Genomic DNA, 23,111 nt, shown 5'->3' on the forward strand with positions numbered 1-23,111 from the left:
TAATGTTAAAAGTGTGCCTAGCAGACTTGTCAGAGAGAGTCAAGGACATGCAGCCAGCTCTCAGCTGTCTCACATGAGAAAGAACGAAATGGATTCCTACATTAATGTGTCTTTAACCAACGCAGAGACAGAGGACAGCAGCTCTCAAAAGCCCCGGAAAAGATGCAACCAACCTTGGTGAACTGGTGAACAATGATGTGCAGACAGTGCCTCTTCATGTCCAGGGCTTGGGTCTTGTCAGCTGCCTCCAAAATCTACAGCAAAAGCAAAGGCAGGGTTTTCCTTCTGCATTGCTCAGCCGTACAGTGCACAAGTACTGTTCTGACTCACAGGAGATAACTCCTCTGAGCTACAGAAACATCAATGTTTTTCATTACAAACCCGAATCTTTTCTAAACTAATCAGAAATAAGCCTTGGATTTAAAATGTGCGGAGTCCTCAGGAGATAATCAGCAGGAAACTGCAGGTCTGTTTCAGAGCCAGGTTCCCTGAAGTGCCCCAGTGAGACTGGTGTGGGCAAGAGCCAAGAGCAGTCAACGCAGGCTTTGATTCTGCTCATGTTGCAGAGGGTTTGGTTTTCTACCAAGCAAATGGCTTGGTAGAAACCAATGGCTTGCTTTTTGCCAAATAAATGGCTTTTTCAAGGAATATTTTTGTTGCCACTTCATCGCCAGATCCTGCCTGATAGAACAAGACTAACATCATGTGCACGCCACCGTTTGCTCCGGTACAAGCGTTCCTGCATTCATCTCAGTTGTTCAGAGCCACTGTCCTCAGGAGGGGCTGCACAGCCTCAGGGGGTGCCACTTGGGAAATGACTGAGTGCACCAAACCCACAACAAGGGACGTGAACGAACTGACAGCGATTCCTGCAAGAAACTACCTCATGTCTGCTGTGTCAGATGACCATACTGATCTTATTTTTCACACACTTTCCTACATAAACATGGCCCTTATCCCAATGCATTCAACTCTTCCCTACAAAAGCCCACAGCAGCTTTATCTTAAAATGTACACACCTTTACAGCCTACAGCTTCAGGTAATTTTTTTTTTCAAAAAAAGAATAAATCCTAGGCCAACTGGACCAGCCTCTTTGGCACTCCTGTACCATTAAAGTTAGTTGGGGACGATTACCTGGAGTACGTTCTCCACTGTAACATTCATTTCTAGGTTCTGCTTACAGTAGGCTTGCAGTCTGTTGTTGGAGAAGCCATAATAGTAAGGTGCAGCAAAGAGGTAGCTGTTAATCTCATTAAGGAAAAAAAAAAAAGGTAAAGCAGAGGTAACAGCACTGATTGTAAACACAAACGCAACGACAGAAGTTAAAATGGTGTTCCTGCTGCTAATGCAGCCCTGAAAATCCTCAGCCTGAGCCTGGCAATCCGGAGCTGAGGCACTGTATGTGCACTTTAGGCAGATACTTCATTACTTCAGATTTAAGGATACAGGGAGTCTTCAGGAGGCATGTTTACTTCTCCATAATAAATATATCTCAGCATAGATTCAAATGCTTGTTTGCTGGGAACCATTTCACCTATTGAAATATTCACTTGTCCATCTTCTGGCATGAAGGAACGGAACATGGCTTCAAAGTAACTGGAAAAGGAAGTGAGACTAATGTAAGACACTCTGCAGGCAGGCAGTTTAACTCCCTACTGTTCAAAGGCAGCTATGAAGCACTGCAGGTTCCAAAGAAGTAAATGCAGGTGATAACCTGGGCAAAAACATTGCTAAATTGTTGTTTCATATATGTCTGCCTGTGAGAGTACTCCAAACATAATCCCCACAATTTCCATCAACACTACCTGAATTTGTCTGTTTCTTGAAAATTAGGACACACGCTCCTTTGATTTTTGTCTAATTTACATAAAACCCAGCAGAAAGCTTAAAGCATTATGGATTTCCTTGCTATCTACAGGCTGTCACTGCCAATCATGCATCGGGGTTTCTTTTAAAGAGTTGTGAAATGTTTCTGGTAACATACTACGGTAACTAATACTGAATAGTGTTACTGGGACTGGAAAAAACTTGTGGCAGTATTTGAAGTAGAAATTCGATGTGAACACCTAATGTCGTGCAGGACATAAAGGTGAAGTTACACAGAACACACAAGCAAGGGACAAACCCACTGCTTCCAAACAGTGCATAGGGAGAACAGAATGCATCTTCAGAAGGGTGAACTGCTTGCCTCTACAGCCAAGTATAGGAACAATCTAGTCTCTGTTATGCACCATTTTTTTTCTATGCTTATTCATACCCAGTCTTAAGTATCAGCAGGTGAGAAAGAGATTCAAGTTTCACATGATTCAAATGGATGTTCACCACCAGAACTCTTTCTGAGCTCAATGGACATCTGTTGCTTTCCACTTCACTAACACAGCCTTATGCCTTACACCATTTTTCCTTCTCGTGATTTTAAAGATTCTTTGTCCTGCAGTGCAGCTTCTTACACATTCTCTAGAGAGTCTCTACAATTTTAATTTCCTTCTATCTTCCCCTGCTGGGTATCAAATTGAAAAATATTTAATCACTGGTGCTTAAAGGCTTATTACACTTATTGAGCAAAGCTGCATCTTATACTTGATCTGGATACAAAGTTCCTTCCTGTCTTCTACAAAAAGCAAGCTGACCCCCAGACTGCAGAGCACTGAGTTTTACGCATACAACATTTTTTATAGTTTTTAGCGATCAGTGACTCACTCACCTGGAGCGGGCTGCTAGGATTGCTTTGTGGGCTGGCCGTGGGTGGCCATCCAAGAGGAGGATGATATCACAGAATTCAATCCCAGCTCCTTCAAGGTAAGCCTTCATGTCCTGAATTAAAGATGTTCCTGAAAGTCAACACAGTGAAATAGTTAAAAACATGATAGTTCCAGCTGACCACGTGCTGTCAAACTAACATATGGCCAAGTCATAGCTCCAGGCCCTCTTTCCTTTGGGACCCTTGGGGTGAGCAGAAGGCAGGCCCTTCCACATCATTTTGGGGCAAAATGAGTTTCATCCTTCCCTACCACAATCCCTCACCTGCTGCCCATCCCAGAAACATACCCAGCAACTCTGCTTTCAAACTGGTGACAGCAAGCTTCTTCTCTTCTTTTCTTCCACTAACTCTTTTTTTCTTGGTTAAATTTTCCATGCTTTCTTTCTCTCTCTGTCTCTCATGGTAAAATCATCACTGGCTTAGTCCCAAAATCCTCTTCCTCACTTCTGCTTCTTCTTTGGTATAAATCGGTGAGAGGCCAATGCCTCCACTCAGCTTGGTTACCTTCTACGCCACTTAAACTGAAGGTCTACTGCCTTTTCTTTGAATCATTTTTTTATATCTTCCCACTCCTTCTGCCTCTTCTCTCTCTGCACAAAACCAGGATATGTTATTGCAAGGAGAACAGGACTAAATTTAATATAACCTCCCGTGTATTTTAACGTGGATAATGTTCTGACTGAAGCTCAATGGAGAAAGAACTGGCATGTCCTGTCTTAGCCTGGGAGACAGCCTAATATAGTTATACCAACTGAAGAGTCAGTGGTCTACTCCCAGTCCATTTCCTAGGCTAAACAAACTGCTAGCAACTCAAAAACACCATAGCTAATAATTTTGTAAGGTATAAAAGTTACCAATGTCAAGTGGCTGATCGGAATGTGTTCGAACAGGAGGTTGCTGCTTTCTCCGCACAATTTCCACTATGAGGGATGAAGAAAGATGTTCAAACTCCTTCATCATTATTACCTGATTAAAATGTGATTCTTTCACCACAAAGTTCAGGCAATGTTCCTTAAAAAAAAAATTTAAAAATTACCGTTTTTTGCATTAAGTCATCCTACAACATCACAGATTACCATCATAACATTATGCTGGTAAACAGCCATCTTTTTCTTATGAGCCTCCACATGGCTCCTGCAGCTGCAACTATCAAATCTCTTCCTCACTAAGTGACCATCTAGGCTCCCACTTAAAGACAAAATCTGGGACAATTTTAAGTATCTAGAAAAACCTGACTAAGAAATAACGAGGGAAAGATTAATTGAATCCCATCCAACTGCTCTGAAGATTTCTAAAATGGGAATCTCAGGAGATGCCAAAAACCTCATGAAGCTAACTAAGATTGGTTGCTATTTCATAATAATACATTATACAATTAGATACCAAAATTTAATTAGAAGAGTGAAGAGATCTTAACTCTTAATACTATCCAGTATTAAGAATTACAAAGAGGAACAAATAGCTTGAAGGATTTCCTTAGGAAATTGTGTGGATTTTATCTTAACCTTTTCTATAAATGTTTCAAAGTCTGAAAGAGATCTCACAAGCTCTTGTATGACAAACTTGCTAGAAAAAGTCGATGTGGAAGAAAGAAGACAAATGAACCAGACCTAATGCTGAACAGTTAAAGGGACAAAAAAATAATAATAAATAAATAAAAAAAAAATAGGTACTCCATTTGCCAGTGTGAACCAATGCTTTCCCTTGGGATATTTTCATAAGCAAAAAATATAATCTACACCAGCTCACCATACGGTGAGCACAAAATTAAGCCAAAGAATAATTACTAATTTCCAGTTTTTGCCATGTTGTTTCAGCTGGGATCTACAGGGATCTGCCTAGGACCCATCTGTAAAATGTTTTAAATAATGACTAGGGTGCCAGGAAGAGCAGCTTTCTGTAGATGGCACCTAGCCATGAGGAATAACAAGCACTTGAGAAGACAGGATGCCAATTCAAGATGATCCTGACAAAGTGGAGCGATGTGGAAGAGCCCCTGCCACCCTGCTGCTAGCTAAGGCAGGTGGAAGTAGCTTGCTGATCTGACGTTATTGGCACTGGGTCCACCAATGCTGAGATACTCGGTTCTTGAGCTTCTGGGCACCTGATGGCACCACGGTCCTATGCATCAAAGGCTGTGCCAGCATCCACAGAACTGCTGCTGACTCTGCTCCTGTTCTCCTGGATGTCCTTCCTTTGCCCAAATCCAGTGCAAAAAGAGTGCCTGAGGAAGTCCACGTGCATTCTGGCTTGTCAAGCCCCACTCTGCTTGTACTGGTCAGCTTTATGGCCAAGTGATGGGCACAGGCTGTCCAAATCGGCACTGCATGACCTTGCACTAACCCTTGGACTTCAGAGGAGGAACTTTTTTGCAGCTTTAAGCAGGATTGGCTCTGGCCACTTTTGGTGAGAGCCAGACCATCACAGCAAAAGCATGGTCTGAAGCCTTGGGGTATCGACCCTAAAAGCCCTTGGTTCCACCAGATGGAGATGGGGAATTGCCAATACATTGCTTTTCTAAAGAATGTTTGTCAGATATAAGTGTGAGAACTCTGTTTAGTTTTTCATCAAACCAGGTGAAAGAACTCGTTAGCAGGCTCTGCATTAAACAGGGGGGCCAGAAAATGCACTGGTTCCACCTTCCTGCAGTGAGAGTGAAGTGAAAAAAGCCAAAGTCACCCTGCCCTGTTTATCCTACAGGACAGATATGTAAAAATATCAGACACTTATTGAAAAAACCTACGTAATTGTCACGAGCTCCTGCAGTACGATCCACACTAGCATATACCCAAGCAACTATAATTATAGGGAAGGACAGAATTTGCAAAGCTGACAGCTTTTGCAAAACATTAATTACATCAAGATTATTTTTTTTAATTTCTTATCAGTTACTTTGTATGCAAAATACCTTTAGTTGATCCAGCTGAAGCTTGTTAGCATTTTCACACACAATGAGCACATTCTGCAGATCTACAGATGCTTCAATATACTGAAGGCAGAGCTGTTCCAGTCGAGAGAGCTTGAAGTTTAAGGCTAGTTTGTACACATCCATAATAAGTAGCACGTCCTGCACGTGACCTGAAATCACAAGAGATAAAATGCCCTTTCATAACTCTAGAGAGTTCACAAAACAAAAAGAGTGACCTTTCTCAAAGCATTTCTTTTGCATCAACCTGAGCATTCAAAACAGCAGAACGGGCATCGATTGGTGAAGCATTTTTACGGAGAAAAAAATTCCACCGCTGCTTAGACTAAATCAGGAATTGGTACTAAAAAAAGAAATGAGTGGTCTTTCAAAATGGAGGCATGAAACCACCACCCCAAATGATGTTTTGGAGAAAGATTTTGTGAAAATTGGGAGCACAATTTTTCAAGACCCTCGAAAGAAGAAGTCTCTAAACACGCTGACAAGCTCCTAAACTAGCAGTTGGTTTTTCCAAAGTGCTCAGCTACTGCCAGTTCTGCTGAAGTCCTTGGTGTTTCTGCAGTGTTATCAATCGGTCCCCTGACTTCAACAGGCCCTTAGCAAGGCACGCTGTATTTATGCACTTACAGATCTGAGGTTGCTCTAGAAGAGAGGGCTGAAGGCAGGGGGGCAGCGGGGACCCACAATGACCACTGCAACGGGGCCACTGAGAAACCACCTCCAGGAATAATCCTCCACAGCCTCTGCCTTCCTCACAGGGGATCTCAGGCCATCTGCTGTAACTACTTTTTGAGAGAGAAAAGCCTCCTTGCATGTTATTTGGCTTCCCAGTGTCTAATAAGGAAAATCCCATTTGATAGGCGTGCCAAGTGTGATTAGCTCAGCCCCTGAAGTGATCCCCCAAGGCGCTAACCTCTGAACTATGGGGAGCAACTCGGAATATCTAAGTCAGGACAGGACCATTGGAGGATCCCAGCAGACCAGTAACTCTGCAGAAAGGTAAGCACCAGGGAGAACGTGTGCTAGGCTGGGGAGAAGGGTAAGAGGCTGCCTAGCCTGTAACAAAGGGAAAAGTTCAGTGTGATAATCCCTTGTTTGGTCTGGTTCTGTCCTGCAATGAGCGTACTGAGGATTAGTGAACCAGCTGAGAGCAGGATCTGGCAATGTCAGCAGAAGCCAGTGAGAAGGTTCCCTCATCCCCATTAATTAGGCTTCGCAGGGAAACCTTTGGGACAATTGCATACAAATTAATATTTTACTGAGAATTACCCTTTCCAGAATGGATTGAAACTGAAGCAAAGCTCCAGCGTTAGGGTAGATGCACCTCAGTTTAAATGACTGTGCTACGTGGCTGCAGTTTCCCTAGCCCCCCCAGCTGGAGTTCCCTCTGGGTATCCCGCTGTGCCACAGCCCAACAGACCTCTTTGCTAAAACAAGGCCACGAGTTAGACTTGCTGTGCTGAAGCTGAGATCTCTGGCTATGAAGCTGAGATCTCTGGCTATGACTCCCTGGCCTCCAACTGCTTACAACTCAGCGATCTTCAAAGAATGCATCTAATGGGCTTCTCGAGGCATTCCTTTGGGTTCGCATTTTGAAGAAATTATAAATATTGGCTTGCTCTGCTTTTCATTGCACCCTCAGTTTGCAAGGAGCCAAAACAAGAGCAGAGAAAGGAAACAACCACAGGATACATGGTCCTCCCAGACAGCTTGTGGTAATGTTCAAAACACCATGATTATTTTTTTTCCCTCTTTTGGAAAGATCACTAACCAACCCTGCCTTGATGTTTGAAGATAATCAGGGAAAAACAGAAGCACTGGTTAGCATGCTTTGATAGAAATTCGCAATACATCTATCACTTTTTATCTCAGGTAGGTCATTAAGTGCTTTCATTTTATCCACCAATACTTGATCCTGCTCCATATCAAAATGAATGTTCACTCCTCAGTTGCTAGCATTTTGTTCTTATCCTGCTGTCCTACCTTTACGAGGGTATTTTATTTTGTCCGTATACAGAAACTGCATGAGCACCTCGAAGGGTTGCGCTTCAGCCTCTCGGATGGGCACTTCCAGCAGCGGCTGCAGGCGACACAATTTGACGTTCCCACCAATCCCATCCTTCTGACACGTTGGATGTCCCTCGTCTTCAATATCTTGCTTCGATTTCTATTAAGACAGAAAAAACACTCAAACATGGCAACAGTGCCGTGTCAGCCAGCACACTTAGTAGCAAACCAAAGGAAAGATTTTTCTCATTACTGCATAATTTTCAAGACTCAAGACCTCATTATCTTCAAGATTATCTCCAAGATATAAATTAATCCATATGTATTAGAGACTGTTTGTTCCATGCCATGTGACAAACATGGATGAGAGCAAATGTGAGCTCCTGGATAAAGCTCAAAAGCAGGACCTCGGAAAAAGGGAATGAATTGCACTGAGCTCACACTTCTGCCCCCAAAAGGAACACCATCTCTCCTTGCAAAGGAAGAAGAAAGATGTAGGACCAAGCTCCTCAGGTCCCTGCCTTGCAAAGTCAGAGCTCGAGTGCTGCACAAGAGTATTTTAAGCCACTCTCTTACTTTTAAGTTTCACTGTGACCACTTTTCCATTGAAAATGAAGGGCTGTGGGGTGGCTAAGCAATTCACAAAGGGGCAATGAGGCATCCATGTCTTATTGCAGGTAGTGTGCTACCAGTTGCTCAAGAACAAAAAGTTTTCTGCTGAAAAGTTGTAAGTAAAGTTAACAGACAATGCCCCATACAAACCAGACCAACTCCAGAAAAATCACAGAACAGTAAGGTAAAAGAAACAGAGCCACACTCAAAACCTTAATCCTGCCATCCCTCTAATCTGTCTAAGCTTGTAGGCCATCTCCCATTCCACGCAACCTTTACCCACCCCAGAACGAGGGGTATGTGTGTCTCCTTAGGCGTATCCCACAAGATTAGAACTTAGCTAGGAGAGCTCCCAGGAACCACATCACCAAATCCAGATAACTGGATTAACTTTGGCTACTCCATCTTATGCTCCTTGCCTACCCTGATGGACATCCAGTAGCCTACGTTAATACTAATTATCCTCTTTATTTTACTGGCCCAACAGCACCTTAGCATCAGATGCTGCTTTGCTCCTACATCTGTCTCAGCAGGCATTATTTTTTTTTCTTATATCCTTATTTCCAAAATTAGGCAGAATAAGTACCACCTCGCCACAAGATGACTGTTCTGAGATACTCACTTGTTTCAATCTCTCCCTCGCCTGCATGATTTTCTTTTTCAACCACTTGCAGCGAGCTGTAACAATTGCAGTATGTCCTCGGACCCGTTCTTCCTTCTGCCAAAGGGAGAGGAAGAACACACATTAAACTTTAATTCCCAAATCCCATGGTGGTGGCAGATGGCAGCAGTAGCAGAAACCTGGGCTGTACTCCAGGTTACCATACATTTAGTTTAGGTTAGAATGAAAGACAACCCTGCATCTGTTCTTCACATCCAGATGAAATTCAACACCTACATTCCCTAAAGGCTAAGCAATGGCAAACACTACTTGGAAAGAGTCTTTGTTACATGGACTGAGCAGAAGCTGTTGTATAGTTTCAGTGACATGGACCTTTCTCTTATCATTACATCTGATTTCAGTTTAAATTTTTCTTTTCAAAACAACGGTATGCTTCCTTGCTATTGTTCTTCATAATCTATTTAAACTGCTCTTCGGAGCATCTGATCTCTGTAAAGTCTTTTATAACTTTTTACAAAAAAAAAAAGAAAAAAAGAAATGCAGATGAGCTCAGATTTCTCAAGTTTTTCTTTGAAAAACACATTCTTTTTACAATTTAATAATCGTTTTCATTACTAGAGAATGAACAACATTCCTCTGTGCAGCTTTTTCTCATTCTGTTTTATTTCAGTGATTAAAAATGACTTCTGAAGCGATATCTCGATCTGCAAACAACTGCCTTGCTCTTTCCAGGGAATAGTTGTGACCTCAGAGTACAGAGGTCGTTAGTATCGCTTTCAGACTGCAATTACACGTAACGTGCTCTGATAAATTCAACTTATGTCTCAGTGACCCAAGGATTTTCTTAGTTTAAAGCTTTCTTCTCCTTTGCAGTTTTATAAATTTACCTGGATTAGTGAGATTTACTAAACCAGAAAGACATCACTTAGACCAGTGGCACTGCTCTTAAAAACTACATTACCAGAGATTTTGGCACAATCATTGCACAATTTGCTTTTTCCCAGCAAACATGCTACACACACAGTCACACCCCTGTTGGGACCCCCTCTTCCTGTCAAATCCAGTACCATTTTCACTAAAATCTACTCACCTCTCCCAAAACAAACTCCAAGTCACTGAACTGCCTGTTTTCCCACAGCCTTCCATAATCTTCATGTAGAGTGCATTTTGGGTAACAGGAAAACTAAAAAACAAAAACACCACAAAATGCATTTTTGTCTGTTTCAATTAAATATATCCAGAAAGACCGTGGATGCTTACTACCACTGTATTTTCTTACTAACTTGACATCAACACAGTATATAAAGCTACAAAATATCAAGCAAACCACATGCAAATGTTTCCTCTAGGGTGAGAGCAATGAAAGGTAACAGGGTAGCTTACAAGAAATGTGTCTCAATGTGGTTTGCAGATTTCTGGATTTGGGGGGCTAAATGTCTCACCTGCTTCCAGAACCTGTCTGTGAGTCCTATGCAAAAAAAATAAATAAACTTTCTAATGGGGGAGGGCATTGATCTGGTGTGAGTACTGCAAAATTAAAAGTTTTAAATTCCCACATTCGCTGGGGTCTGCTGTAACAAGACAAATCTTCAGTACCAAATGTTCTGACTTAAGAACCTTGAAGCAGGCAGTGGAGAACAGCAGTCAATTTTCAGAAACATCCTAACAAATCCTCTCTGATACTCACTATTTGTCAAAATAAGTTGTCATGACCTAAGACTTTAGAAGGCACTGGAGAGCTTAGCCTTGCCAAAATGTCCGTTCAGGTAACGTTTCTCAGATTTTAGAGATACACATTCATTTTTGACAGCTGATATGCAAATGCAAAGGCTTCCTACAGGAAGGATGTCAAAGGGAAGCCATGAAGCTCGCAGTGAGCCAAACCAGAGACTCCTCTGTGTAGGGAGATGGAAGCAGGACTCGTGCAGAAATGATGTGAACATTTGGTTTGTTTACCAGTGAGTTGCCTGGAAGCTGTACATTTACCTGGAAGCTGTACATTTACCTGGAACCTGTACATTTCTCCACTTCTAATGTTGTTGTCCACTGTCCCGCCAAAGATGTACATAGCATCTGAGATAACAGCTGCAGCATGGAAAAGTCGCCCACTGGGTAACTAGGGAAAGAAAAGGACAAAATACGTGAGTGAATAAATAAAAACAGCCTTTTTTCTCCCAAGAAAAAGGGCCTGTAAGAGATCAACAGAGAGAAGGGAAAAAAACTCTTCGTAGCCTAAAGCAACATGACCGCTTGCATCCTAAGACTGACAGTTCTTTTATTTTAGGATTGTTTCCTTGAACACACTTGCCAGTCACATTTAGAAACATCTGTTCATTACACCTTCCAGCAGATCTGTACATATGCAGGGCTCTGCATATCACAACTGTTACAAAATACATCACTTACCAAAAACCATGACTCAAAGCTAAGTTTTACATAGGAAAATCAAACACGCTTCTAGAGACAGATTCTGAAAATGTGTTCTACAGATAAATTTAGGGCTTATTCTGGGCATTATATGGAACAGAAAAGTTGTGTGTGCCCCTTCCCCTGCAGCCCACCAAGGCAAAGCCACCCCACACTGCCCCAGCTGCTCGTAGGGCCGAGGGACTGCGGGCTCACACCGCCTCATCCAACACGTGCTTCGCCCCATAGATTCACAAAGTGGGAAGGAGTCCCTGCAAGTCAAACCTGCAGTGGTCCTTTTACCACATTTTTCTTTCCTATTTCTTCTGAGATTACACAAATGATACCAATTGAACCAGCACATCTCCCTGAGGTATCTATATAAAGTCTTTGAGTGGTGACTGTAACTTTTTTTTCCCTAGTTTGATCAGGCTTGTTATGTTTTCCAGGCAGCAAATCTCATTAAATCTTTGCCTACTAAGTAAAAAGCCCTCTGGTATAAGAAATCTTCTCTTCTTGTACATATTTATAGACACTACTCCAGTAAGCTCAAACATGAAACAATATTATGTTTATCTGGAGAGGCATATTTTCCATGAAGCCATGCTGACTGGCATTTTTCATTACCACCAAATTATCCCTTTCACCACAGCGTCACACAATGGTCTCATTTAGTTTGCTGCTCACCAGAATTTGCATGACTTTTGATTTTCTTCAAACTCCAGCTTGCAGGGACCCAATCCCCCATACGGCAACCAGTACCTGTATCTCTGATTCTCAGACGTACGGCCACGGTTTTGCTGGCTTTATGTTTGTCTGCACCCGTTCAGCAAGCCATTTGGATTACTCTGGATAAACAAGACGCCTTCTGTCTCCAGCACAGGTCACGGATACATCATTAAAGAACATCTGAACTCAGTGCTAAAAAATACTGCTATGGGAAATTGCTGAATAATACTGGTCTACTAGTAAATTCTTGCTGGGCGCCCATTTGATATGTCTCCAAAAGAGGATGGTAGCACTGCAAAAACAGTCTGTGTTATACAGCCAGCATTCCCTCGTACTAGTAATCTCATTTTTCAGCCAGTACATCTTATTTAATTAATCAAACATATGATATTAGGTTAAAAAGACATCAGTGAGATTATCAACCAAAGCTCCAGTCTCATTCCAAAATATGAACTCTGCTTGCCAAGACCTGTTTTTCCAAAACCAGATGAGCTGACATTAGTTATATTGTATTATCTTTCTTGAAACTGGCTCTCCAATCAAAAAACAAACCAACAAAACAAACAAACAAAAAAACACAACAAAAATAAACTGTCAGACATCAAATGCAGGCCACCTGGCTTGTACTTATTCAGGTCATTTCCCTTGCCTTTTTCCCCCCCCCCTCAAATAAATGATACTTTAGCTTTGTTTTTAATCTAAATAATTCTTTAATACCAAAGGATTTGCTTTTAAAAAGTCACCCATTATGCTTAAAAACCACTTACTTTTTTTCCAGTCAAAAAAACCCCACTATAGCATTTTCACAACTGGTGCCAGAAAGGAAACATGAATCATTTGAGTATTTAATCAAGTAACACTTCACTTGCTAGTCACATCATATTTAACTCAAACAATCTGTAAGGAACACAATAACAATGATTCTTCTTTTGTAATGGTTGGTACCAGAGCGGTCAGGTAAGCAGAGCCTTGCTAATTACTAATTAACTTAAGCAATCAACACAAGCCTACTTTTTTAATATGTCCATTGCATTTTTAAACGGAGTACTGAGAGAAACGTACATATTGTAGGATAACCCACAGAAAGGAAGGCCATACACAGTTCATCAAAACATTCTGCAGCCCAGGGTCTCTCAGGATCCTCGCTTTGCTGAATGAGAGGAGCAGAATTTGGGCCAGCCCAGAACTTCCCGCTGGGGCTGCAGCCCTGCTGAGCCACGAACCCCCAGGACCGAGGCTCTGGCCGCAGCAGGTAGTCACCTTCCTACATTTCAGTGTGTGTCATCAACAATTTGGAACAATTTAACTGGGGTTACACTAGATGTTCCATCACGGGGAATTCTCCAATCTACAAAGCGTGTTTTTCTAAAATCTGAACCTACCTCGCACAGGAACTACAGCTGGAGCTCAGATGATGTGCGTGACACAACCCAGGTGACTGCATCCTAGTCTCACCTATAAGAAAAGCAGCTCCTACGCTACAGACCTGGCGTTCCCAGTCATTCCCAGCTCAGACAGTGCTGGAAAACAGGGGCCATGGAGAAGAATCCTCGGGCTCTGCAGTCTCAGGGCTGGGCACTCACGTCCTCCTGCAGGCAGGGCGCTAACCCAACATCCTTCCTTCCATTCCAGGAATGGAAAAGTAGCGAGGAGAAAATATTCAGAACTAAACGAATAAAAGCAGAAAGGTTCAAAGAGCTCAGGGGAGTGAACAGCTGGAGAGAGGCACGCCGGGCTGCATGCTCCCCAATCTGATGCCAGACGCCAAAACATCCTGCCCTATCGTCAATCTTTAACTGGGAGACCGCCCAAGCTGACAGAATCAGCTGCTGAATGTGCTCAAGCCAAGTGCAGTTTAAATGGAACAGGTATGAAATAATAGCTGTTTTGCTAGCTGGGATGGCCAAAAAGCCTCCCAGCATGGGACTCTGTGGAGAACAGAAGACGAGAGAATTGACAAAACCTGAAACAGAGCCACAAAAGCTCCGTGCCACGTTCGATACCGGGGTCCTGGAGCTGTGTGGCCTGATTTTAAACAGCAGAGATAACAGCCACTGCTCTGCTCGTTGTCCACAGACTGTGTTTCACAGACCGTGTCCAGGAGAAACCACGCAAGTTGTCCTGCCTGAGGCCGAGAGCCCGGCTGTAATTCAGGCAGTGCGTGACCTACTCAATCCGTGCTTGGTTTATGCAGGTATTTTTATACTTGTGTTTTCCTCAGTACTGAAAAAAGTCTCACCCCTTGTACTATGCGCAAAGTCAAATCTGATTTGGTAAAAAACAACAACAACAAAAAAAAACAACAAGAAGGACACTTCATGCAAAGGTGGGGTGCGAATCAGATCACCACAACCCTTCCTTGCAGTAGCTTTGTGTAAATATTCCAGATAACACACTGAGAATTACACTCAGGATTATGATGATGAGAGGCACAACACCTTACAGCTAGGCCTGGGTAAGGCATGCTTAATGATAAAGGTGCACCAGTACACCCAGTACACCCACTGGTAAAGCCCTCCTGGGATAACAACAGCTGCTACCTGAAACCAGCACTCTAAAAATACAACTTGAGTCTGGCAGGCGGGATAATTTATGCAAAATACAGTTTTTATTTGTAGTAACTGTGATTTCAGTACGGGTTTCTTAAGGGAGTTTCAGTAAGGGAGTTGCTGGTGGAACTGGGTTCGCACCTGAATCCAGGCGGCTGTCGCTCCTCTTGCTCTGAGCACACAGCGGGCTGCTAAAACCACAGATGTGTCACCAGTCTGACTGTATTTGTCACCTCTAGGTCCCATTCTTATCTCTCAATCAACGTGATCTCCTTACTTTATTAGCAGTGCCTGACAGAAAGAATTTTAGGCTCAATCCTGACAGCTCTCATGATCTGGGCTGGCACCACGCCCCACGCCCCACTGCCCTGCTTCATCTGTCCAAGTGTTTTCCCTATTTCAGGTTAATGGGATTTGCAATTTGAGGTTCCTTTTAAGCTGGAATCTTTGCTTTCAAGAGCAGATCTCATCAGTCACCCTTTCTTTCCTTCCAGTATACCTCTCCATGCTGCTGCCAGGATTTAAACCATCATTTTCAAAATGCAAGTATTTCAGAACTTTTTTCTTTTTTTTGGGGGGGGGGAGGGAGCATTTCTTGCACTCAGAACTCATTTCAATGCCCAGTCTAGACAGCACAAATTGAGAGCTTGTCCTGTGGCACTCCTCGGGGTTCTGATTTGACTTACAAAGCTGTGCATTAGTTCTGCTTCTCCCTGTGCTAGAGCCTAGCAATCATTCAAATAGTTGAGATTAGAGCCCTGAGCATCAACTCTGGTGCTGATTCCACATACTTTAAAATAAACTTAATTAAACCTGCGCAAACCTCAACATAAAGTCATTGGTTTCAATTTTAACCTCACCAGGAATACATTCAGCTTTACTTAAAGTCCTTAACGAATTAAGTTGAATCAACATAAAAGTAGAATTAAATCAAATGAATAGTTTTCACTCAGGGGTCTATAACTGCCTTCTATAAGCAATTTACAACTCATGTGCAGAGTTGAAGCTTAAGTGGTTCCTAGATTACAGCTTAAGGTGAAAAGTCTCAAGATAAATTCAAGGAAAAAAAAAAAAGGAGTGGAGGAGAGAAAGCATATATAAGACTGAAATTTATTTCTCTCTCCTGGAATAGAATTTTTATTTTTTTTTCACTTCTGTATGTTTCTTTATTTACCTCTGAGTCTGCTGTGGGTGGTTGCTTAACTGCTGTTATGCCGAAATCTAAACCAAATACATCCCAAGATTTTTTTTAAACCACGTTCTTCTGAGGGCAAGGAAGGAGCTTCTTCTGGGGCAGATACTCTCTCAGCCACTTCTGGATGAGAAACCTGGTTATGAGATTTAAAAACGGTACCGTGTAAAAGTATAGATGGGAGGCATGAGAGACTGGACACTGAGCAGGAGTCCCCCTGCAGCTGAAGCTCCAAAAGATCATGCCCATATATCCAGAATATTCAGAATCGGTCCAGAGACTGAACAATTCAACATCTTAGTCACGTAGTTTCCTTACACTTTTTGCAACAACAGATGTATGCAGCAATTAAAACCTTAAGCATTAATTCCTTTTTGTCTGCCGTCTCCCTCCACTGGCTCTTCGTGAGGGGCTAAGGATTTGGTTTATTGCAAGCAGGAAGAATGCAGATCACAAAGATGGCAGAGAGGCAATATCTCAAACATTCCCACAGTCGGAGACAGATTTCCCAAATTTGGTTTGATCAAAGAATGGCGCAGACAGAGCACCACCAAGAGACAACCCATACCTCAAGTCAAAGCTAGCTAACGTGTTTGGAGAAGGACAAAGTAAAACTTTTTCTACAGCTAATAACAGCCAAGCTTGCCTGTTACACCACGCGTTGGCTGCTCCTTATGGCCAAGCGCTCTCCCAGCCCTACTCATGGTCCAAATGCAGCTCCTCGGCACTTCTGTCAAGAAATCTGGGTCAGTTACAAAAGTTTCTATGACTCTCTTCCAAACTTTGTCATGGTAAGCTTCCTTCTCTTGGCTGTGAAGAGTACATTAGCTACATACACTGTTATTGCAGGCAGGGAGTATTTGTGTTGCTTCCAGCGTTTATCTTGTATCGCCTATTCATTTCTCAACGCATTTCTAACGTTTTCCATCCTTTTTCAGAGTGAAATTTCAGCACTCTGTGCAATATTAGGAACTAGCTAAAATCAAATCCACTGCAGCCACATTTCAGGGCTCTTCTTTCTCATTCTCTCAGCTTCTCAAACACCATCCTGTATTTATAGGATGCATTTCTAATTGTGTAACTTCTGTCCTCGCCCCCATATGCAAAAGAGCACGTATTAAACAAGCTGATCGCTGTGCTGAACTCCAAAGCCCAGATCTCTTTCGCAGCCTAGGGTCATTGATGAGTATCCAGTACCAACAACAACTCTAAGTCAAAACAAAGTAAAAAGACCTAAAGTCATCAATAAGAAATTCTGGTGAACCAACGTAAAGATTAAAAAAACATATATACTTTTTTCTTCTGAAACTGTAAGAAAACCATAAGCTCCAAGTCCAAATAGGAAGTCATTACTAGTAGCTGATTACACTCAAGAGATGCTTCTGTGCTATCATACTAGGCAGCAGCATAAAATGCTCAAACAGATGGGCAGACAGAGCTTTGGATGTTTATTAAGTTCAAGGGGATTTAGGGACTAAAAATATTTTCACATGCTGAGTGCAGAAAAATCTATAAACTTTCCAGGCAAAATTGGAACAGAACCATTTTAGAGTGAATTTCAATAGGTCAGAGCTCTGCAAATGTGCAAGGAAGCAGAATGCAACTGCTGAATTGCTTCGTTGTGCCCTTCCTTAGAAAGTGATTCCTTTCTAAGGAACAGAAGTTATTCCTTTCTAAGAACAAGGCAAGGGACTCACCTGTCCTAGCCAACGATGGCTTATGGCACTAGACAGTAACAAAGTGCTGTTTACAACCCAGGAAACACCTATTGCTTTTAGAACTCTTGAAAGATGTTAACCTAGAAACACAGCTTGGGTAAAGGCTTCTTTCGCCTTTAAGTCAGCTAACCACTGGCCAGGCAACCCCAACTTCAGTCCTGAGAAGGTTATGGGGCAAACCCTCCTGGAAGCTGCTTCCACCACATGAAGGAGATGACCGGGAACAGTCAGCAAGGATTTAGCAAATAACTCTTTCCTAACTAATCTGATTGTCTTCTGCAAAACACTGACTGGCTTGACAGATTAGAGGAGGGCACCACGTTCTCAGCACATCTGTAGCCGACATCAAATTGCCTGCAGTGGCTGAAACGCTCGAGGCTGCTTTTCAGGAGGACTTAGCCAGGGTGGAAAAATGGGCTGATGGTTGTCTCATGAAGTTCAGCTAAGGCAAATGCAAAGTCCCGTCCCTGGGACAATAATTCCTTGCAATGATCCAGCCTGGGGACTGTCTGGCTGGAAAGCAACTTTGCAGGAAAAACCTGGCAGTCGTGGTAGAGAACAAGCTGAACAGGAGTGAGCAGCGTTCTCCTGCAGGGAGGCCAACAGCAGCCTCAGCTGTATCAGCAAACATTTAGCCAGCAGGCTGAGGAAAGTCATTTTCCCTCCTGTGTTCAGCAGTTATGAGATGCCATCTGAAGTACTCTGCCCAATTTTGGGCTCTCCAGAACAAGAAAGGCACTGACCTACCAGAACAAGTCTAGTGCAAGGCTAAGGAGATGATGGGGCTGAAGCACATGATGCATGAAGGCTTGATCTGTAAAGAGAAGAGAATTTGAAGGAGATATCTGACTGAAAGTACTGTGAAGAGGAGGTTAGACTCGAGAACTCCAGAGGTCCCTCCCAACCAGCCTGCTTCTGTGATTTGAAGATTCCCTCCCATTCTTTAACATACTCCAGGTATGAAACTCTGGCTAAGCTCCTGTTATGATGGAAATTTAATTTACGTCTAAGATGGAAATTTAGCTTTTCCTTTCCCCTCTTATTTTCCTGATTGTACCATACAAGAAGATAAGGAATTAAAACTCTATCACGGATACCTAGAAAGGGCCTGATTAAAGGTCATTTCCATTCCTCTGTCCCAAGCAGGGTCAACAATACATATTTCATTCCTGAGAGAGGCTCATCTAACCAGTTCTTAAAGATTTCCAGCAGCAGCTTTCTAAAAACTTCTCATGAAATCTTCAACACTGCAATTCTGTTAGTAAGTTGAAAATATTTTGTCTGCAACCTAAAAGTTGAAGACCGTGATGAAGAAACCGAAACGCAGGATAAAGCACTAGATACAAAAACAAAGCCATAAATATGAGTAAGCTTGGTGTGATATCAGCTCTTCCAGAGACTTTGTACTTGTGGTTGTGGTAAGTAATAGGGGACGGGACCGTGCACATGATTTGATATTCCACTCAGCTGAAAATGAGATTTTTTCCATTTGATATGCACTAGAGAATACAGCATGGAAACTGAGAGCTTAGTTCTTTACCAGTAACACCCAAACACACGCTGCTATCACTGCAAAGGCTGGAATAGGAGCCAATCAGTAATTTACTTGAAGATTACTGTACTACTACTAAACCCGTTTTCTTTTAAAATAATTTCTATACATATGTTGCAAAATTGAAAAAGTGGTCTGAATGTATAAATCGTCAGAGAGGATTAGGCACAGTTTAAAGAGCAAGGGCTGCTGAATCCAATGAACATGTCTCAAAGGCCCGCAAACTGCAATCTAGCAGCAGATTACAAAGATCAAGTGACCGAACACTTGCTTCTTTTTGGAACCCTGGTGTGTCTTCAAAGATCAAATTACCGTAATTGTACTTTTGGGATCTCAATGTGACTTCCTGTATAAAACAACCTACAAGACTTCCTTGAAGCAGCACTGAAGCCTTTCTTTTAGGAAAGCTTTCTCTTTAGAAAATATCACTCCCTGTTTTAGAAGTAGTGAAGAATGTACCAAAGAACTCTGATAAAATGTTCCAACGAATCATTACTCTCATTCTTCACCATACCTGTAAACTTTTAATTTCCTTCTCTTTTTTTAGTCTGAACATTTCCAGTTTCAACTTGAAGCCACTGGATCTTGCTTTATACTTTACCAATAGATTAAAAAACCTCTAGTTTCCCAAGTAGGCCAATGAAGAATTCATTTCCTAAACTCTCCCTATAAAGGCTATGCTTCACAGCTGTTTCACTGTGTTTCCCAGACTTTAATCATTTTCAGATTTCTTCTCTGAACAGCCTCCTTGATCTGTAAACACAAGATGGTAAGATATTATACTGGAAGATTTATCTAAGAAACAAAAGTAATGTATTTATGTTCCTAAATGATGCTACGCTATGTCAGCTTGTAGAGCCAAGAATATCATTAGCACTTCCAGCCATGTTACATTACAGGGAGCTTGTCTCAGCTACCCACAATGACTAAAGTTTTTAAGTCATTGTTTCCTAGGATACTGTTACAGGAAACAGTTAAGCATAGACCACATATCCTGTTCTTAGATATGTGACTTTACAGACATACTGAAACATGTCGTGTGTCTGTGCCTACCTTAACAAGAAATCCAAATCACTGGGTGGCCTCTTATTTCAATCATTAAAACTCCAGACAATTAGAAAATACCAGGGGGAAGCTGTGATTTCCTGTTTACTTTCAAGGTCATTGAAAAAAAGGTTCAACAAGAAAAAGTGCAACAAGAAGGGGTCTCTAAGGGACCTAAGCAGAATCACATGCAGAGTCACCACTCCTCATTCAAAACCTTAGTTAAAATCTTCCAGTTATCCAGCTTTATATCCGTTTAACGTGAGTCATGTTAATACTGCATTGTTCTAGCTTCTTCCTGGTAAGTGAGCTACAGAAATATATGCCTTCTGCCTATCATCCACATGAGCCTGATTTTTTCTTCCTCTGGGATCATGGTGTAAGAGCACATCATAAACATCACTCAGAAAGGATATGAATGTAGACTTGACAAAAAGAAATCAAGGTGTGTAACCGTCTTAACCATAGTCTAATAACCATTTTTTAAAAATAAATCATATCTCTTTCTAGATGTCTCTCTAGTTTACTGAGCACAAAATTGAAAAGGTCACTGGTATGACAATTTTGATTTTTAAAAAAATATTTTCTAAAAAGGATGCAGCACCAAACACTACATTTTATTTACAATCATACAAAGTATCAGTCTTCTCTCGAGACTGTGAAATGCCAAATTTTATCTCTAATAGCAGAATATGATACCCTGGCAACTACACTCACCACATCTGAAAGCAATGAGATCTTGTCAGGGGCCTCATTGCAGGAATTCAGAGTTTTGTTCACATAATAATATTTCTTTTGCCTGAAGATACCTCAGTGGGTGTAACTGATCTCTGCACAGGGAGACTGTGGCAGACTCATCCATGGCAGGATGAGTAAGTACTTTTAATCCTTCTTAGCTGCCCACAAACCATATCACAGTAATCCATCTGAAGAACTCCAGAACTGTGCCTTAAAGTAAGCCAGAGAAGGTTACCAACACATTAACCTCCTTTTTTCTTTATTAAAAAAAAAAAGTAAATCAAATAATAGAGCTTTGAAAGTCAGAACTGTATGTTGCTCTTGGCTTTGAAAGGCCTAATTGTGAAACTAAAATGTTCCACAAGCCAAGCATTAAGAAATTTCTCTTTTAACTTCAGGAAAGGCAGGCTGCTCGCTAGTACCTGCAGTCGCTGGGGAGTCAATGGCAATTAGCCTGGTAAGAGGGGAGCACCCCATACACATTTTAACCTCACCTTCCCAACGTTTTGCGCGGAAACAGAATTTTCTTCCTGTTCCTACAACAGGACCTTGTCCTCTACAGTGCAGGTGGCTGCTTCCAAACACTATTTTTGATTCTGTGTGACTGCACACACAAAGGGGGTCAGTGCTGATGTGCTTCCCTGCCAGACCTCAAGCTCCCTGCCGTTGCCTGCAGTGTGCTCCTCTGCTCTAGTACAAACCACGGCTGCTGTGTGCGTGCGTGTACATCTGTCTGCTGGGAGGCCACTGTGATAGATGGGGCATCTTCCCTCCTGCTGATTTTTTGTGCTCTTCCAAGCTTCGCTACAAAGGGAAGGATATTTTGAGTTCGGTAGAAAAAATCAAGCGCAACAAAGAAATAGGAAAATCTATTTAAATTAGTTTTAAGTTCTCTGATTGTCCTATTTAAAGGAAATCGAGCACCTCCAGAAGCTTGAGCAATGTTATACAGACAAGCAAGGACACGGACCTGATATTCCTCCAGCTGCCTTAGAAAAGAAGAACCACCAACTGTGAAAATCATCTAACAGAGAAAAGATAGAGAATAGCCCCGCATGCTCTGTAAAATACATATGTACATATATTACAGTACCAAGAAAAGGCCTGAGGAAATATGGATTGCAACTGTGCAGCTCAGAAAGCACGGCTTGCCACTCACTATGATTTCCTAACAGCATAACAGAGGAGTTCCTGGTTTATTTTTGAACTGCTGATCTCTTTTCAATTCAGGACCCTCTCTTCTGTGTTTTTTTTTTAAGTCATTTTCCAATCCTCCATGCCACAGCAAAGCACTATCAACAATTCTGAGAGATCTGAGCAATGAACTAAAACTGGTCCACAGCCAGACTCATTTCCAGTCTTTGCTCTACCCGTTTAGCAAAAATGCAGAAAATGCAAGACTGTCTCAGTGCACCTACAGCACCTGATACATGATAGCTGCCTGTCCTCAAAAACTGCTTCAGTGTCCTTCATGGAACTAGCCCTGTTAACAGCAAAATCGTGCTGCTTTCGCAAGGGCAAAAGCCTCAAGATTCCTGTCTTATTTTACATGTCACCTTCCACGTTGCCCGTAACAGGGTAGCAGGGACAAATGCCATTTCCACCTGCCAGCCAACAGTTCATTTCTATGACTGGCTTATGTCTGAAAAGTCCCGATCACTCCCAGGATCAGTCTGAAAAGCTTCTCTGGGCTGGCTCTGCATCTTAGTTAAGGAACAAAGAAGACAGAAAGGCAGCAGTGTCTGATATTCATGATGAACAAGAGTAAGATCTTTTGCAAAGCACTTTAAAAATCACTCCTGAATTAAGAGATAAATCAATGCTGCTCCCTCTCATTTGGAACTCTGAAGACTTTACCCACTCAGTGCTAAAAGTTCAAAAGAAGAAAGAATAATGGAAATGCATCACATCAATCTACAGAAGAGGTCAAATTCAATTTTTCATATGAAAGTTAACCTGCTCACGTACTTGCTCTAGCTGTGGCACTATTAAGCAAAGTTGGTCGTTGATGGTCTCTTCTCTCTTTCCAAACAACCCGAAACATTACAGAATGGGATCTACCTTCCCAAAGATAGTCGCATCTTTAAAAAACGAGGATGCCTTTTTATTGATTTCACATTAAAATAAATCAGCTTCATAAAGCATAAAATAGGCTACCTTGAAATACTTTAGTCAAATAATTTTTCAAAATCAGGCCCACATCCATTGTTAATTTACAAGAGGTGTGTAGATGGGATTTTCCTATTCATGAAAT

At 42.0% G+C, this 23,111-nt stretch overlaps 1 protein-coding gene across 1 annotated transcript in view; it reads right to left on the reverse strand.

Moving 5' to 3' along the window:
* Positions 1-23,111, reverse strand: part of LZTR1 (leucine zipper like post translational regulator 1) — a 34,386-nt gene that overhangs the window by 3,573 nt on the left and 7,702 nt on the right. Inside the window, exons 10-19 of the mRNA XM_068660145.1 lie at positions 10,935-11,045; positions 10,020-10,112; positions 8,930-9,025; positions 7,672-7,855; positions 5,671-5,840; positions 3,617-3,773; positions 2,706-2,832; positions 1,448-1,597; positions 1,136-1,241; positions 174-254 (exon numbers count right to left, since the gene is read on the reverse strand). Coding sequence (XP_068516246.1) covers positions 174-254; positions 1,136-1,241; positions 1,448-1,597; positions 2,706-2,832; positions 3,617-3,773; positions 5,671-5,840; positions 7,672-7,855; positions 8,930-9,025; positions 10,020-10,112; positions 10,935-11,045 — 1,275 coding nt within the window. The remainder of the gene's footprint in view (positions 1-173; positions 255-1,135; positions 1,242-1,447; positions 1,598-2,705; positions 2,833-3,616; positions 3,774-5,670; positions 5,841-7,671; positions 7,856-8,929; positions 9,026-10,019; positions 10,113-10,934; positions 11,046-23,111) is intronic.

Source organism: Anas acuta, chromosome 24 (genome assembly GCF_963932015.1).
Source record: "Anas acuta chromosome 24, bAnaAcu1.1, whole genome shotgun sequence".
NCBI classification, from domain to species: domain Eukaryota; kingdom Metazoa; phylum Chordata; class Aves; order Anseriformes; family Anatidae; genus Anas; species Anas acuta.